At 33.1% G+C, this 19,591-nt stretch overlaps 2 protein-coding genes across 2 annotated transcripts; both read right to left on the bottom strand.

The window, feature by feature from the left end:
- Positions 1 to 438: 438 nt before the first annotated feature.
- On the bottom strand, positions 439 to 2,939 carry B0T23DRAFT_163111 (uncharacterized protein). Its single transcript, XM_062832759.1, has 2 exons — positions 2,649 to 2,939; positions 439 to 2,591 (listed from the first exon to the last, which is right to left on the bottom strand). Exon 2 carries the CDS (start codon positions 2,448 to 2,450, stop codon positions 747 to 749), a length of 1,704 nt encoding a protein of 567 aa, XP_062691678.1. The 5' UTR covers positions 2,451 to 2,591; positions 2,649 to 2,939; the 3' UTR covers positions 439 to 746.
- Positions 2,940 to 3,411: 472 nt separating this feature from the next.
- Positions 3,412 to 4,075, bottom strand: B0T23DRAFT_396641 (uncharacterized protein; the record flags this gene model as incomplete). The annotated part of the gene is made up of 2 exons (XM_062838258.1): positions 3,412 to 3,639; positions 3,776 to 4,075. 2 exons carry the CDS (start codon positions 4,073 to 4,075, stop codon positions 3,412 to 3,414), a joined length of 528 nt encoding a protein of 175 aa, XP_062691677.1.
- Positions 4,076 to 19,591: the final 15,516 nt, after the last annotated feature.

The raw sequence follows: 19,591 nt of genomic DNA, 5'->3' as shown, positions 1-19,591 counted from the left end.
GAAGAGGCACAACAGCAGGCGGGAGAGACCCAGTGAACAAATAAAGCGTTTGATCCAAGTCAGCATAGGCAGAAAAAGAAGGAGGAACCATCATGAAGCGCGTGTACCAAAAGCGAAGCACGGCAAACCCAAATCATATCTGAAGGAGGGCAAGAAGCGGCAAAGGCGTGCGCGGCCCCGTCCCTAGCTGGAGGGTGGAACGCTGCAATGGGAGCTAATGTATTTAGTACTGAATTGCGGATTCTTGGTATGAACTGGTTCATGTTTGGGTTTGGCTTGGTTTGGTTGATCTACGCCAACATGGATGAATAGAAAGAAGGGGTCCAAATAAATAAACGGATGCATGCAAGGAGGGTGTTTGTGCAGTGGTCATGGAATGGATATCAGAGAAGGAGACATAGCGAGTATAAAGAATTTGTTATAACCAAACTGTGATTTATCTGTGATAAGCTTCGACACTCGGATCAAGCATCATCGGGTAGAGAAGCGTATACAAATTGTAAATAGTAGGTAGTGAATGGATATGCATAATCGTGCTCGGAAATCAAAGACTACCTAAATACTAAACTGGGTATCATCATTTCTCCAAGCATAGGTATCAATCAGTCCTACTCTAGGAGTCCGTCCATCCCCTGGGCTGGTTTGGACCCATTCTTCCACTGCTGTCTGTATTCCAATACAACATGATAAATCCTCTAACCCTACCACAAACCTCTTTACTTACTTTACTTTCCTCTTTATCGTCATCATTGCTGCCCATTCCCATTCTCATTCCCATTCCCGTGCTGTTTTCTCCCTTTCATCCTTTCCTCGTTCACTTTCTCATTATCATCATCATCATCATCATCATCATCATCGTCAATATCGCCCTCTCCCTCTTCCTCATCATGACCCTCCTCAGCAGGTCCTCCACCACCACCACCACCACCACTAACACCAAGTCCATACCCCGGCACGCTAATCATTGGAAACCCCATCGGGTACGCACCCGGTGAGCTCCCGTCCCACCTCTCCGGCACAAAACCTAGTCCAGAGGCGGCGGTTTGGCCTACTTGTCTTTTTGCGGGGCCGTAGTAGCCGTCTAGAGAGGTGTGTTGTTGTTGTTGTTGTTGCTGCTGCTGCTGCTGCTTTTGCTGTTGGTGGGGGCGGGTGATGAACTCGGCTGTTTCTGGTTCGGAGCGGACGTCTACCAAGTTGTTTTGTTGTTGTTGTTGGCTGCTGTCGGTGTTAGGGCTCTGAGGGGTAGAGGTATTGGGGTTACTACCACCAGTCCGCCTCCTCCTCGAAGCCGATGACAGACCAAATGAGTTGCGCGGCGGGAGAGAGGTGGTGGCGGTGGTGGTGGTGGTGGCGGGTAACTCGACGAAGATGCCTGAGGAATCTAGCTCCGGGACGTCACCTAGTCCAGTGTGACTGTGACTGTGAGTGTAACTGTGACTACCGCCTGACGCGCCTCTAGCATGCGAGGAGCCGACCAAGGGACTTGCCACTCCGTGCGTGATCTCGCTTCCGTCGGCGGAGAGTTCGCTTGCGTTACTCTGGTTTCGCCAGTGGTGTTGGTTTTGGTTGCGGGTGCTGCTGTAGTGGTATCCCAACCCGGTGCTTTGGCTGTCCACACTCTGACGCATGCCGTTGCCATTGCCGTTATGGCCACCAGCATAGGTGGTAGAGGTAGTATGGGAGGAGGGAAGATGTGAAGCACCGTCGAAATACCCCGAGTTTGGGTCGGGACTGGCCAGTTCGCTCCCGTTGTTGTTCCCAGCGCCGTGAGGCGAAGCCATGTAAGTAGTATCGCTCCCCGACCTCCCATGTCTCCCAATACCACCGTCGCCAACAACACCGTGAGCACCAGGCTGCGGCGTCCCCGCCAAACTGCCAGCATTCGTCGTATGATCCCCGGGCGTGTTCGTCTCGGACATGAACATCAGAGGATCGGCGCTGGCGTTATCAGTGTCCGAAGGTGCTCTGACGTGCAGGAACCGATTGGATTGTTCCATCTGCGCTTGGGAAGCGCCGGTTTTGGACGTCTTGGTGTAAGAGGCTTTGGAGTGGTAGCCGGATGTGGAACCCTTTCTGGATTCCATGGCGGATTCAACCCGCTTGAGGCGACGGATGATGAGGAAGGCGGCGATGATGACAATGATTAGGAGAGCGATGGCCCCGCCGATTATGCCGCCTAGTTGGGCGCCTTTGAGACCGCCGCTACCGTCGCTGTCCTTGGTATCCTTAGGGATGGCGGAGGCTTTGGGGACGGAGCTAGGGAGAAATTTCGGGATGGCGCCGGAGTTGTCGTCGATGCCTGTGAGAGCGGGAGGAGGTGTTGGGGTGGTGAGGACAGCGGAGATTTGGGTGGTGGTGATGGTCTTGCCGCCAGAGATGGTGGTGATAATGTCGACTAGGGTGGTGCTGAATGGCTCTGTTGAGTAACATGCGTCGACTGCACATCCCATGTTGTTCGGGCAACAGCCGTAGTTGTAAGATGATGGACAGAGTTTATAGCTGGCAGGGCATGATGTGAACGTGTTTGTTACCCCGTATGGTGCTATACAGCCTCTTACGGCGTCACAAACCCAGCCTTCGGGACAGCATCCCTCTGATCTTTGTCAGTTTAAAGACCATACTCGGAACGGTAGGGGACATAAACTCACGTCCGGCCGTGATGGGACAATAATAATATCCTACTTTCCCGCACGCCGTACCCACTGCCGCTGTTGTCGCCGAGCATGCATCGCTTGCACACTCATACTGATCTGGACAACAACCTCCACCCAAGGACTCGGGACATAGCGAATGGTTGACCGGGCAAGTAAGATCGTCGTCTCCTCTTCGTTTCAATCGTAATGGCTGCGGAGGAGGTGTGATTTCTGGCTTCTTTGGGACCCTGTGAACCATCTCTTTCTTCAGGAGTGCCTCCGCTTGCGACGCCATCGCTTCCTGGCCGAAGAGAGCCATGATATAAAGGAGGACACCCGATGAGCACGAACAAATGCTGCGCATGGCGGCTTTGTTTTTTCGAGTTTCGAGTTGATTGATTTGTCTTCGGTTCTGCTTATTGTACCTCCCGTGCTGGTCCAATGTTCATTTTCCGTCGCTAATAGTCTGGTTTATGCGGTCATCCGCTGCGGTTTGTCGAATGCGCCGCGAATGCAGATGTTCTCTGTATTCGCCTGCGAGACGTAGAGGGTTAGAGGAGGAGGGAAGGATGGCCTGAAGGAGCCGTTTCCGATCGTTAAACAACTTTCCGGACCAGTACAAGGATAACAATGAGATGGGAATGGATCAGACCAGAGATTGATTGGGCAGGCCTTCTTTGTCCAAACAGGGCCGGCTGGCGTGTGACCCGAGAAGCAGTAGTAATCCTGCTAAGGGAGATGCCTATTATTGCTGACTTAGGATCCGTAACGGTTCTACCTAAAGGCGGAGCAGAGAGAGCGCCACGGGCCCACGGCCGGTATCCGAAGGGAACCACCAGTAGGGCTGAGACAGTACATTAAACGCGGTGCGCGCAGACGGGTGATGGCAGGGCTGGCCGCCGACAATGGTATCCGATTCCTGGTAATATGAAGCGTGATGACGATGACGATGGCGGTGGTGGTGAGATTTGAAGATCCAAATCAAAAGAGAAGAGAGCGAGTCCACCTGGGAAAGAAAAGAAGAAGAAAAAATGAAGAGGGATGATGGCACCAAAAGTCCCAAAGGACTGGGAAGAGATCGACCATTCCCGTCCAGTTCCTGTGGTTCCTGTGCTCTCATCTTGTGAATCAATACCACCTACCTTGCCTGAACGCAGCCTAGCTCCAAGATCCTTGTACGTAGAAGAAGATCCGACCTCACCCACATGGCCATTTCGGGCAACCATTGAGAAGCTCGCATGCAGGCTGGGGAAGCACTCGGAGTGACTGCTCATACAAACATGCTCCCTTTCGACATGGTTTGGCTGAATGTTTGACCTCGCCGTGCCTCTTTCCCACTGACAGCGCCATGGTGGGTGTTTTCCCTTTGTGGCGTCGGGGCTCTGGATCACGGGCAGCCAATGTGTTGTTGTCTTCGCTAGTCTGTTTGGTTTTTGAGGCATGGTGATTGGCCTACGAGGTAGTGTAGTGCCGAATGGAGGGCTTCGTGGTCAAAGAATGGTAGAAGTGTCCGAGGAAGTGCAACTCTGTGGCTTTCGCATCAAGCAATGGTCCGATAAAAACCGAATGTCGATACGACGTTTGTGCTCTGGTATCACTGCAGAACTACGTTGGAGCGGCAGATACGTGAGCATACGGCGGAGAGGAGGTCGCGGCCACCGATAATGCGGCCCATGAAAGTGGAAGTCATGGTGACAAGCTCGTGCGCACCCCGAGGTGACTCAACTGCAACACAGCATGTCTTCTCTCAGTGAAGAAAGGGTACGGCCGAAATGAGCGAGAAGAGGGACTCTCTCCAGCGTCGGACGGTATAAATGCTCGGGTGAGCGACACATTCTCTTCTGAGAGATGCTAGCGCGTGACTAGAACAAGGTGAGGTGTCAAATAACCCGACCCTATACCCAAAGCTTCCTAACCTAGTGGTCCGTATATTTACATAGAAAATTGGTCCGACCTACCAAAATAAAAAATTAACACAGTTACTACAAAACGTATTCGTACGGAATTACTTCAATAGCAACATTAAATAAGATTATTTCTCCTTACAAAACTGAAGTATACCGCTTGTAGTCTCCTTTTGTACAATACTTCAGTAATACTATTACAAACAAAATCGAATTCAATACTATTAATACTTCTACTTATACAAGGAATAATATACATATAGAAATTTCCCCGTAGAGAAAAATCCCTAATTGCCCGTAGAAGATTTTCCCTATAGAAAAATAATTATTTATAAAAGGATCTAATATTAATAGAGTATTATAGATATAGTTAAGAATTAAATAGCTTAAGGGTAATTTAATTTATTCTTAAACTATCTTTAATTTATTTTAATTATCCTTATTATTACTAATTCCGATACTTTAACTATAATTATTAAATTTAAACTTTAAATAAAGAAACTATAATCTCCGTAGGCTTACTTATATTGCAATAGAATTCGTCCTAAATAATATAACCCTAACTTTTACCGTTATTATTATAATAAATAGGGGGAGGGCCTATAATAAATTCATAATTAATATAAATTCTATAAAATATATTTTAAAAATTTATAATTATATTTAACCGCCTTATATAGCGTACAAATAAATAGAATAGAGGAATATATATTATAGTATTACTTATACATTTTCTTTATCCATTAAATATTAATTTAAGAATTATTAATAATATATTAAGGATATATTAGAAGTATAATTAGAAGATTTATATTCCCGTTCTTCTAGAAGGGTATTTATATTAAACTATCCGCCTTTTTCTCTATTTTATTATTTTACTAATTTCCTTACACCCCTCTATCTTTAAATTCTAATTATAAATCTATTAAATCCGAATCTTCTTTATCTTCCTACTATTTTTCTTACTATATTTCCTACTTATCCTCCTACTATTTATCTTCTAACTATTTCTCTTACTTATCCTCCTACTATTTCTCCTATTTATTCTCCTATTACTTATCTTCTAATTATTTTTCCTATTTATCCTCCTACTATTTTTCCTATTTATCCTCCTATTATTTATCCTCTAACTACTTCTCTTATTTATCCTCCTACTATTTCTCCTACTTATCCTCTTATTATTTATTTTCCAGCTACTTTTCTTATTTATCCTCCTATTATTTCTCTTATTTATCCTCCTATTACTTATCCTCCGACTATTTCTCCTACTTATCCTCCTACTATTTCTCCTACTTATCCTCCTATTACTTATCCTCCGATTATTTTTCCTACTTATTCTCCTACTATTTCTCTTACTTATTCTCCTATTATTCATCCTCCAATTACTTTTCCTACTATATTTCTTATTTATCTTCCTACTACTTATCCTAAATTAAAAGCAAATCTAATATATAAATCTAAAGGGTATTTTTAACCTAAATAACTAAATCCAATTCTCTATTAAAATTTATTACCTTACATTTCTTAGGAATAACCGGGTATAAAGTCTTATTAAGAATAGGGATAATTATAGTCTAATTTAAGGTTATAGAAGCTATTAAATCCTTATATTATTTTAAATTTATTTATAATTAATTTAATTGTATTAAGATTTTATAGGGTTAAGTTATATATTAATAATAATTATATAAACTTTAATTTAATACTTCCGATTAAAATATCCGGTAAATATTCTTTAGGGATATTATAAATACTTTTTAAATACTTAATTAAATTACTATAAATCGTAAATATAATCTAATACGGTTAAACATTAATTTTTATATTAATTTTAATAACTTTCAAATCTTATTTATATTAAAACTATATTAAATATCTATATTATAATAATCTGGTTTAAACTCCTTCTAATAGTAGAAGATCTTACTAAGGGCGATTATATATATACCCTACGGAAATTAATAGAAATAATTTAAGGATAAATTAATATTTAATTCCTATACTTGTATATTTATTAACCTCTAGAGGGGGTATTACAGCCCAACGTTTACCCTTATCCTCAGGTTTGGCGGGTTTCTAATTACTATCTAAATATTCCTTATATATATTAAAAATTGTAAATTTACAATAAGTAAATACTATTTTATAAAATAAATTATTAATTACCCTTAATAAATCCTATAATAGTAGTAGAATAATAGTAATAAAATAATAAATATTTAAATAAATAAAAAATAATCGAACGAAAAAAAATTTTTAAAGAAAAAATTAAAATTATTCCTCTTATATTGATAAATATATATATAATTATATAATCTATATTATCCTATACCTATTATTTACAAAGAAGGGTAAAATATTTAATAAAATCCATCGATCTACTAATTAATTTCAAATAAAACCCTAATAAGTCCAAGGAGGTCTAAGTTTATTCGCTAACCTATCGTACAATCCAAATTTTTTTTTTCTATTAATACCACTATATAAACTTTTATATAAATTTATATATCGCTTATATATAAGATTCGGTATTGTAGTATAATTAATATTTATACATACTATCTTTTTAAGAGGCTACTAATTCGAACCACCCTTTTTAAATCCTTTTTTTTAAATTTTTTTTCTCTTCTTTATTTTTATTTCTAAAGGATAAATTTAATATATATAACTTTATATAAATAAGGATACTATATAATTTAATAAAGGGTTATATAACGTTTAGTAACGAGTTTTTTGTATAGATAGAATTTTACAATTCATATTGCAAATAAAATATAACTTCCTTAGTAGAAATATTACTTACTTATCTTCTACCTAAATCCGTATATACAAAATTACTAATAAATATTTCCTATAACGAAAGTTCTAATAATATTTTCATTTAAAGTATGATTCCCTATAGGAAAATAATAAAGGTATAATTCCCTATAGGAAAATAATAAAGGTATAATTCCCTATAGGAAAATAGGGAAGGTATAATTCCCTATAGGAAAATAATAAAGGTATAATTCCCTATAAGAAAATAATAAAGGTATAATTCCCTATAGGAAAATAATAAAGGTATAATTCCCTATAGGAAAACAGGGAAAGTATAATTCCCTATAGGAAAATAATAAAGGTATAATTCCCTATAAAAAAATAATAAAGGTATAATTCCCTATAGGAAAATAATAAAAATATAGGATAAAAGCATACTTCCCTATATAGTAGCGGTATAGTAGTAATAAAAATAGCATTAGTATAATATATATATAAAGAAATCTAATAAAATTAGAAGGAATTAAAATTAGAAGGGGAATTTAATTAAATTCTATAAACATACAGCCCCCGGGGGGGGTATAAAGAGGTTTAAGGAATAGAAATATATAAATATAAATAAAGAAGAATTAGAAAATAATTAATTCTAATATTTAACTTAGTAATAAAAAGTAACCTTCAATAAACTAAATATTAAATAAGTATTTCTAAAACCCTCTAAGGGCTACTAACCTACTAAAAATATATTAGTAATATAATTTAAAATATATATAAATAAAAAGGGGTATCGACTAACCTAACCTAATACTTACCCCAATACTAAATATATATATTATTCCCAAATAAAAATATTAATTCCATTTTCCAACGCTTTATTAAAATAGAATTAAACCTAAATCGAATCTACTATCTCAATATTACTATCCCCTTTATACTTACTATTCCAACCCTCTATATTTTAATCCCCATTCTTATTATTATCTTTATTAATTGTTATTAATTCCCTATTCCTACTTTTACTATTTCTCCTAAGTAAATTACTACTATAATTATTATTCTTTCTATCCTCGTCTATATTCGTTAAATTAATACTCTCCTTCTCGAATAGCCTTAGAATTTACCTAACGAATAAGTCTAAGCCCGAACTCTATAAAAATCTATACCATAAATATATTCTATAATTAAACGCCAACTCCATTCAACTTCTATTATACCTATTCCTATTACTTCTCTCAATTACTAATAATTTAATCCTAGAAACCGACTTAAAAAATAATTTAGAAAATAATTGAAAAAATAACCTTAATATAAACAAAAATATAGAACCCCTCCTTAAAATTATAATACTAATAAATTCTAAAGTAATTATATTATTAGAAAGTAAATACTTCGCTACTGATAATGCTAATTAAATATTAAATAATAAAGTAAAACTTTAGGAACTTTTATATCTTTTTAATATTAAATTACTCTTAGAATTAAATTCTAAAGGAATTTCTAAACGTTTAAAGTTGGTTAGGATAAAGAAGCCTTTATCTAAAAAATTAGAAATTATAGAACTTATAAGCGTAAGGGAATAGAAGCGGGCTAGGATGGATACTATAACGCTAAGGCCTCTTTTTAAAGAATAAAGGGTTAAATTAAATTAGTATTATTAGGGTTAGTAGTTGTACTAATTAATAAAAAAATTATTATTATTTAAGTTGGACTTTAAATTAAATAAGAATTTAATTATTATATTAGCGGTCCTTCCGGTAGTACTTCTAAGTAGTAAATTGGTTTCTATATTAAGATTAGGGGTAAATTCCGAATTACTAAAATTAATAGTATTAGTAATAAAACTTCCTATAATACTTATAGCCGGGCCTCTACCCCTATAGTATAATTTATTAGAGGATAAAAAATTCAAGTTCGAAGAATTTAAATTTAAAGAATTCGAATTTTCTAAATTCGAAGAATACTCCTATTTTAAATTATTATTTATATTTATATACAACGGAATATTTGTATTATAAACCTTACTGAGGATTTAGTTATATAACTATATATTAGTATTATTATTATAAAAACTTTTAACGAGCCTCTAATTTACTTAGTTAGGGTCCTAAGCTTCTTATTAGCTATTATTACTAAAAAAAGGCTCTAAATTCTCTAATTTTAAACTTTCCTAATAGTTAGGCACTTTCTATATAATAGTAATATTTATAATATTTTTAACGAATAACTAATTAACTACTAATTTACGAATAGTAATCCTAAATATAAATATAATAGTTTTATATAAATTATAAAAGCAAATCCACTCTAAACTACGAAGGGTATAAATAAAATCTATTTTTTAAATACTTTAAATATAGTAAAGGGCGTAATATTTATACTAATTAAACTAATTAATAATTTAGTAAATTATAATATCCTAAATAATTAAATTTTTATATTAATAATAGGTATATTTCTTCTTACTTTTATTAATAAAAATAATTAAACTTTTAAAACAATAATAATTTAGGAGAAAATTAAGAAGGGAAGTACAATGCGAAATAAGGATACAGCCCTTTTTATTTAAAGGAATAATTAAAAATTAATTTCCTATTAATATAATTTTAAAGTATTATAACCGACTAATGCGGACTGGGCCAATCCCTTAATAGAACTATAAGAATTCGCCTAAGCTAGAGAAAACGAATAAATTAAAGCTATAAAAATAATAAATACTAATAAGGTAGAACTAACAATATATTAGGAAGATCCGTAGGAGTAAATTAGAGGGTTAGCTATTATAAATAATATTATAATTATATTCGCCCTAAAAAAAGATATATTTAAAATTACTTCGATTTCCGAGGGCCGTATCCTCTTCCTTTAGAAAGTCCTTATTTAGAATAAAAGAGTTGAATCGGGAAATAATATAAATAAATTTACCCTTTTTAAAAAACTAAAGTTTAAAGATCCTAATTTAGATTTGGGTTAAGAGGGTATTAAAATTAAATTTTCTATTATCGATAGGACTAAATAAATCTAGAATAGCTACCTCTCCTTCCTCTAATATAATAAATTTAATATTAAAATATACTTAATTAATCCGTACGCTTATATTCTCCTCTTTATTATATTATTTCTATACTAATTTCCAATCTAGAATATTAGTTATAAAATATTAATGTAATATTTCTAACTAAATTTAATTAATATTAATACTTTTCCCGCATCTAAATTTACTTTATAAAACCTATAATTGTATAATAGGGTAAAGAGTAATAATATTTTTTTTAATTATTATAAGTATTATATACTACTTAAATATACTTTATAGGCCTAATACCGGAATGGTATCACTAGCGTTATCACATGTCAGGTCACCTAACTAGATGGCGCAGTCCGGTTAATTAAATTCAATTGACTGAACCGCTCCTATAGGAGCCCCACCTACCTATATGGGTCCTGTAAATTAAATAAGGCTTGCGTGCACCTTTAAGGTCAATCGACCGTACGCAAGCTTCTTAATCGGGATTCTTCTTAGATAATCACTTTACACATATTCAATCAAACATATATTACTATTACAATATTCAAATACCCTCTTAACGGTATTAAATAGTAGCTACAACTTTAATTACTTAACCTAAACTATACTATACTATTCTTATTACCGACCGGCCTTATTTAAGAAGGTATTAGGCGATGTCGTTTAAGGCGATAAAGAAAATTGCTTCTTCTTCTTCCTATTACGAAGATTGGAAGTATTTATAAGGTATATAAGACGAATTTAGGTATTTTTATAATTATAACTACCTTTCCTCTAAAAAGTATACTATTTACTTAATTAATATAATTTACCCTCTCTCTCTTTATAACGAACTTAAGTAATCGTAAAGACCTTACCTAATAATACGACGAACTTGGGTAATTATAAAGTCAATCCGTACTCTTTTACTCCGTACGGTGAATTTAGGTAACTATATATTATTACTTAAATCCTAACGGTCGTAAGATTCTTAAATATTAAAGGTTTCCCCTATTACTAAATTTAAGTATATAGTAGTATCCGCTCCTATTTAATTCCTAATTACGTACAATCTATATATTTAATACCGGTTATTACTATAAAATATATTTAAATTCGTATTTATTTAACGTATTTTAATTAACTATTATATTTAATTTATTTATTAAATCCAACGACCCTATATTAGATTTTTAAAATATCTTCCCTACTTCTAAAGTCGGATCTAGCCCCCCGAACGCCCGGAGATGATTTTAATATAATAATTTAGCGGATACGTCCGATATTTAAAACGAATATATATATACTATAAATACCGACATCGAATATATTAAAAGCAAGACCGACTTCTATTAACCTAACTACAATTATAATAAATCCTATTTAATAACCAGTACTGAACCTCGCGGCTACCTCCTACTAATTAAAGTCTATACCCTACCCGTCGCGGACCCTCGTCGCAAATTCCAATACCTATTTATAAATAATTTACATTATAAATTATAAGTGCTAATAAATAAGAATACCGAGTTATAATTAAAGATAGATTGTAATTCTAGAATTATAAATCTACCCTATAACGACCTAAATAAAGTTCTTCCGGTAAAATTAGCTAAATTTGGTAATAATAAAGAATTAATTGAATATTTAAATATTAAATTCAATAGGTAAATTAATATCCTATTTAATAAAATTACCCTTCAATTAATTAATATTTAAAATTCGCTAGAAAAAAACTATAAGAAAATTAATAATTTACTCGTTAGATAAACTAATAAAATTAATAATATATTCGTTAAATAATCCTCTAAAATTAAAGAATTTATTAATTTATTAAATAAACAAAACGAAACTATCCTTATAATATAGCGTTAGGAAATTAACGGCGACTTTTAAATAGCTTTAGTAGAATAAATGGATATTTAAAAAAAATACTTTAAAGTAACCCTAAGTAATATTATTAAGAAATTAATTAATTAATAAAAAGAAATAGCTAAAATTATTATAGAGAACGTTATTAAATAAATTAATAACGTTCGTATAGAGGTAATAAAGGAAATCTAAGAAGAAGTGCTAAAAGGATTATTTAATAATCCTTATATTCCTCTTAATCTTATTTATATTTAGTTAAAAAATAATAAAGGTTTTTAAACTCTAATTAAACCGTTTAATAAAATATTTACTAATAAGGTAAATAACGTATTTAGTGCCCCTTCGGAGAATACTCCCGAATATACTCCTTATATAAGAATATTGTCTCTTATTAATCTATTTTAGGAATATACTTTATTTACTAAGGCTAGTTAAAATATTAATAAAATTATTAAATTAAAAATAATTATTACACTACTAAAACTAAGAGTAATTATTAATATAACCCGTACCTAATCTATACTTTTATATATTACAAACCCACTATCTATAATTTAACTAAACTTTAGAGGAATATCGGTACCAGCCCCTATTAAAATTTAAATTTCGTATTAATTTTAAGGACCTAACGTTAATCTAAATGTATTATTTATAGGCTCCCCCGCTAAGCTAATTATTATTATTGATAATATCCCCGCCGATTAAATATTAAGTAATACCGATTTAATTTATAACGATAATGGACTTCTGTATTTAGGAGAAGGAGGAGGAGACTTAAATTCTCTCTCTAATAGGGGAGGTAGTTATAGCAGTGGGTGCGGCGGAAGCGGCAATCCCCGCACTCCTAATAATAAAAGTTGTAATTTATACTATATAACTAGTAAAGGCGGTAATAATAATTCCCTACTAAGAAAAGGCGGAAGGAGAGATAATAACGATAAATACCGTAGGTGTAGTTATAATAAAGATGATTACGAAGATTTTGAGAAAATTAAACGGGAAGATATTAGAAGTTTTAATCCTAACGGATATAATCCTAAAGATTAAAGTATTATAAATAATAGTAAGTATATTATATATATTAACGTTTACGCCTTCTATAAATAAATACTATTTTTTATTATTAATGTAAAATAAAGATATTTAGCGAATAAAATAAATAAGTAATTTACTTATTTATTTTATACTTATTTAATAGATATAATTCGTATTTAGTAGATAGTAGAAGTAAATAGCGGTACTAAATTTAATTAGAAAGAAAAAAGTATTTATAAATTATTAGATTGTTTAATTATTTGCTTTTCTCTAAATTTAATTATAGTTATTATAAAGTTTATAAAAGGCTAATTCTACTTTTGTAATATTAATAATAATTATAATACTTTTACTTACTATATTTAAAAGTAAATATACTATATAAAGGCAATAGGTACTTTTACTAAGGATAATACCAATTAGTACAGGGTAATAATATAAATTTAATCGAATATAAACCTCCGAATAAAATAGTATTTAAGAACCCTAGTAGAGGGAAAGTCTCTAATTAACTATATATAATTAAATGAAAAAGCTCGCGAAAACGTTAAAACGCGGGTACTTAGTCGATGATAACGATAAAATCGTTTTTGACATTAGAATCGTGTTTAGGACGTCCGATTACCCCCCTCTACAATATCGTATTAATTGCGCATTGAAAGCGCGGGTATCGGGGCGACCGGAAGCGTTGGGGGCGGGTTAGCGTTAAGCCGATACGTACCTAGGGCGGCTAAAGCCGATATAATAATAATAATACCCCGTGTTATGGCCCAGTCCCACTGACCTATGCCCGGGCACATTGCTGCACGATCGCTCGGATGCGAGCGACCTGATTGGTTGTAGATTAGATAAGGAGAGTGGTCCGAGCAATCTGGGTCTGGAGGCATATCTTCCAGCCCAGCTGCCCGCACAACTCTTCCCTTTTATTTTACTCTTTAATCGTAAATTCTATATTGAACGTTAATAACGCTGCAGCCCTACCTCGCCCGTTACGTGCCTTCACACCATTTACAATTCATCTCTCTACCGGGGACGGTATTAAATATCCTACTTGAAGAAAGGCTACGACGTAGCGACGTAGCAATTAGAACTAACAATTGGGGTAAAGCTAAAGATTCGACGCGTAGCGTATCGTAATCGCCCCCTCCCTTTTTAGGAATTCTAAAGAGGAATTTAAACTAATTAATAATTAGATTAATAATTATTAAGAAGATTCGCCGCTACGATAGCTCGCAATAATACTGAAACTACGTAGTAGCGCTACGTCTATTTTAACCCTAACGTTTTAAAGAAGCATACTTTTAAAGCAAGTAAATTTCCCCCTTCCGAAGTAAAACGCAAATCCTTCGACCCTAATAATTTTATCGGCCCCGATTTCTAGGGCGCCGCCTCTCATACGGTCGACGTCGATAACAACAACAACGAAGAGCTCGATTTGTTAAACCTTGCCCCCGAGGAGCTTTATAAATATTATTTCGACTATATACAATCTATTATTCATTGTACGTACTACTTTCTTAATAAGGAAATACCGACTCGCGATTTGAAGGAACGCCTCTATAGTCTATTCGACTACCTCCATCGCAATAGAAATACTTTTATACTATTTACTCTTATAATTTTAAAAGGTAAAAGCGACGCTAAAACCAAATCCTTCAATAAACTAATAACCTACAATTAATTTATTACTTTAATTTAGAGTTCCTCCGAAATTATATTTATAGAGATGCGTATCCGTACCGCCTCTTTTATAGCCGCTATCGAATAGTCTAATGACTTTTATAATATATTTAATCATATTAATAAGGATCTCTCTATTCTCAAAAATTAGGCCGACCGCTTTAATTCGATCGTAGCCGGATTATCTAAAAAAGTCATTAACGGAGACCTTAACCTCCCGGCCTCTAATAGACACTTTTATACTTCTAACACTAGTTTTTAATAAGCCTTTACAGAGAACTAACAATTTAAGAAGGAGAATAAATATTTATTAGCCTCTCTAAAGACGGCATTTAATATTATTAGTAAGATTGCCGCCGGTGGAGGAGATCCGGACGATTCCAATAGAGATACTAACAAGTCCGTTACTTCGAAGGGATTTAAAAATAGCCCTCCTCCTCCTCCTTTTAACCCCCTACGCAACTATCGTTCTCGCTCTAATATTCCAGCTATTACCGTTATTTTTATAATTTACTCTAATAATAGTAAGCATTCTACTAAAGAAGAAAGTATTAGAAAATTCTATAACAATAATAAAGAGGATAAGGTTATTTTTAATATTTAGTACTACTAAATTAAAATAAAATTCAAAATTAATACTAATTACTTTAATAACGACCGATAGAAATTCGGATATATTACTAATTATTTAATTAATAAAGTAGCCTAAACTCTACTTCCTTATCTAAATTCTAATTACCCCGACCGTTTAACTACTTTTAATAATTTATTGAAGTATCTATAGGAGGAGTATTATAATTATAGTACCTATAAGAAAGCCCTCGCAGAATTTAATAATTTAGAGATAAAGTACGGTAAACGCTTTTAAACTTTCAAAAATACTTTTTAGCATTTAATTAACTAGTACCGCCGCCCCTACGATTAGTAGAAGAGTAACCTCTATTGTAAAATTACTAAAGAGCTCCGTTAAATAGTAGAGTCTATTTATTTGGACCCCTCTAAGCAATTTAATAATTATATCCTTCTTTTTAATTTATTTAATAAAGGTAATAGAATAGACGCTTAAAAGAGCCGTTAGTACGATAGGAAGTAAAGCTTCCGCCGTAGAAAGAACTTTACCTCTAAAAATTCTACCCCCGCTATTAAAGTTATAGTAAAGACCCCCGTATTCGAACGCCCTACCCCGGAGGAAATGAGGGAGCTGGTTCGCGAAGGTCGTTATTTTAATTATTATAAGAAGGGTTATATAAATAGCGAGTGCCCCTATAAAGAGAAGTTTGCTAAATGTTTCGATACCTATTTAAATTCTATTACCGACGCTATTTGGGGAAAGAATTCGTCTAACGTTAAGGAGTTGCTTAACGCCCCGTTATCTAACGAAGAGTCTATTCCTTTTAATAATAAAAATACTTTTATATCTATCGAGGGAAATTAAATACCCTAGGTTAAGTCTCCCCCTAGGGTAAGGTATTAACAACGACGGATATCCTTAGTATATAGTATTTAAATTTCGACCTCCGCAATTGCCTAGGAGGAAAATCTTCCTTTTTTATAATATATAGCGTAATACTTAATAGAATTATTATTACTACTTCTAATACCCTCGTTAATATTAGAACTAATACTAATATTATTATAAATCTATCTTTCGCTCGCAAACTACGAAAATTATTAAAATTACCCCTCTATAACAATTTCAACCCCAGATATATTACCCCCTATAAGAAGGCGTAACCGGACTCTATTAGTATTACAATAAAAGGATATATTAAAATCTAGAATTTTAAGGTAAAGGATTAATAAATTATTATCCTACTAAACCTAAAACGCAATATAATTATTAGGAATATATAGCTAGCCCGGAACGATATTTTTATCGACCCTACCCGCTCTTAGCTATTCTTTCCCCTCGAATGGAAAATAGACTAGTTTTGAGACTTCGAATTCGGAAAGGACTCCGCCCCGATAAAATACCCCGACTTTTAGAAGGATATAGAAGCTTACGAAGTAATATTAAAAAAAGAAGATAAGTAATATTAAAATAGTCGTAATAATTATAAAGTAGTATTCTATAAAATTAATAAATTGGAGAGAGGATGCTAATCCGGGCTAGAAACATCTAATTCTACCCCTTCGTAGCGGCCTTTCGCTATATTGTAAAAACTATTAAGCTAATCCTTATTATCCGACGCAATTAAATAATACCTTAATAGAATAAATTATTAATTATTCGAATAGAACGACGGATCCCCTCCAAACCCCAAGGAACTCTCGCCCTATCCGCCCTAAAAAGTAAAACTAATACCGATTTAAAATCCCTACCCCTTATATAATATATATAATTAATATTAATTAAAGTATAATTAGGGATAGATTAAGGAGCGGCTAATTAACTTTACATTTATTAACGCCGAACTATTCTATAAATTAGCGAAGATAATACACCTTAACGTTACTAATTTATACAAATTAGACTACTTTATTAAAGAAAGGTATAATATTTAGAAAGAACTTTTAAAAATAAATAAATTAGAACTACGGTAGAGAATTCTAAAAGAGGTCCCTAATTAATACTATAACTTTCTAGAAGTCTTTAGCAAGGTTAAGTCCAACGCCCTTCCCGAACTCCGTCCTAATATTAACCACTATATTCCCCTAAATAAGGAATCCTATTCCGAAGACCTTCGCTATAACCCTCTTTATAAAATATCCTTAGAGGAGTTAGAGGCTTATTAAAATTATATTACCGAAAATCTAAATAAGGAATTCATCGAACTAAATATAGCACTATAGGCCGCCCTAATACTCTTTATACTAAAGGCTAATAGAGGATTAAAATTTTATATAGATTATTATAAATTTAATACCCTATCGCAAAAAGACCAATACCTACTACCCCTTATTAATAAAACTATTACCCGCCTTATTAAAGTAAAGATTTTTATTAAAATCGATATTCGCTAAGCATTCTACCGTATCCGTATATTCCCCGACGATAAAAATCTTACTACTTTTTATATACGTTACGGGGCGTATAAATATAAAGTCCTCCCCTTCGGGTTAATAAACAGACTAGCTACTTTTTAATAATTTATTAATAAGGTACTAATAAATTATTTTAACGATTTTTATAGTACGTATATCGATAATATCCTTATTTTCTCCGAAACCGAGGAGGAATACGAAATATATATAAAAAAGGTATTAGAAAGGCTCCGAGACGTTGGACTATAAGCGGATATTAAGAAGTGCGAATTTTATATTACTTTTATTAAGTTCTTAGGATTTATTATATTTATAAATAGTATATTTATTAATCCTAATAAAGTAACCGTCGTATATAATTAGAAGGAACCTACTAATATAAAAGGAGTCTAATCCTTTATCGGGTTTTATAATTTTTATAGAAAATTTATAAAGGAATTCGGAAGAGTAGTGCGTCCTTTGACCAACCTTATAAAAAAGGACGCCCCTTTCCGGTAGATTAAAGAGTACTAGACTTCCTTCAATAAATTAAAAGATCGCCTCTTAAAAGCCCCAATTCTAGCCCATTTCTATTATAAAAAGCCTACCCGGATTGAAACCGACTTATTAGACAGTATTTATACTAGCGTTATATTGTAATAATAATCCGAAAATAATAATTAATACCCAATAACATTCTATTCCAAAACTATACTTCTAGCAAAAATAAATTACACTATCTATAATAAAGAATTATTAATAGTAATAAAGGCTTTCGAAATTTAGCGCATAGAATTAATAGGAATATATCCTTTCCTTATTATAATAGACTATTAAGCTCTAAAATACTTTTCAACGAAACGATTCCTTAATTTATAATAAATTAATTAAGCCGAATTTATATTTTAATATACATTTAAACTTACGTATCGCCTAAATAAAGAAAATATTACGGCTAATACTCTCTCTTAAAAATTAAAGGATCTACGAATTATTAAAGATAAGAAAGAGGATTAAAGAATCTTATATCTTTTCTAATAAGATAGTAAAGAAGTATATTCCTACGCGGGAGATAAAGGAGAAATGTCGGTAATAAATATATAGGTATTAATAGTAAAATTTTATTTATTGGATAATAGAGAGGAGCCCCTACTACTATCGGGTATAGAGCTAGTAGACGCCCTATTGAAAATTAACCGGAAAGACCAAATATTATTAATATACCGAGCGAAAGTAAAGAATAGCGACCCCGAGTTCACCCTCCGACCGGACGGCCTCCTTTTTAAGAAGACCGACCGACTCGTAGTCCTAGAAGGAGACCTTCGGCGCATACTCATCTATAAAGCCTACGTACACTTTATTACCGGCTACCCTAATTAAAATAAAACGCGATAATTAGTATTTTAATAGTATTAGTAAATAGGTATATTTAATAATATTAACCGTTTTATTAATAATTATTAGATGTATAAAACTTTAAAAATCCTATATAATAAGACCCCTAAATTATTATACCCTTTAGGTATACCTAACCATTTGTAGTAATATATTATTATCGATTTCAAAAATATATTAAAAAATAAGAAAGGGTATAATAATGTAATAGTAATAGTAGATCGTTTATTTAAAGCCTTATAGTATATTCCGTATAAAGATACTATAATAATTAAATAAATAACTTATTTTTACTATTACAATCTATAGAGAGTATATAGGTATTTAAAAGAAATAATTAACGACCG

Source organism: Neurospora hispaniola, assembly GCF_033458365.1.
Source record: "Neurospora hispaniola strain FGSC 10403 chromosome Unknown B0T23scaffold_5, whole genome shotgun sequence".
Taxonomy (NCBI): domain Eukaryota; kingdom Fungi; phylum Ascomycota; class Sordariomycetes; order Sordariales; family Sordariaceae; genus Neurospora; species Neurospora hispaniola.
Note: the sequence above shows the minus strand (reverse complement) of the source record. Positions and strands in the feature narration are given on the sequence as shown.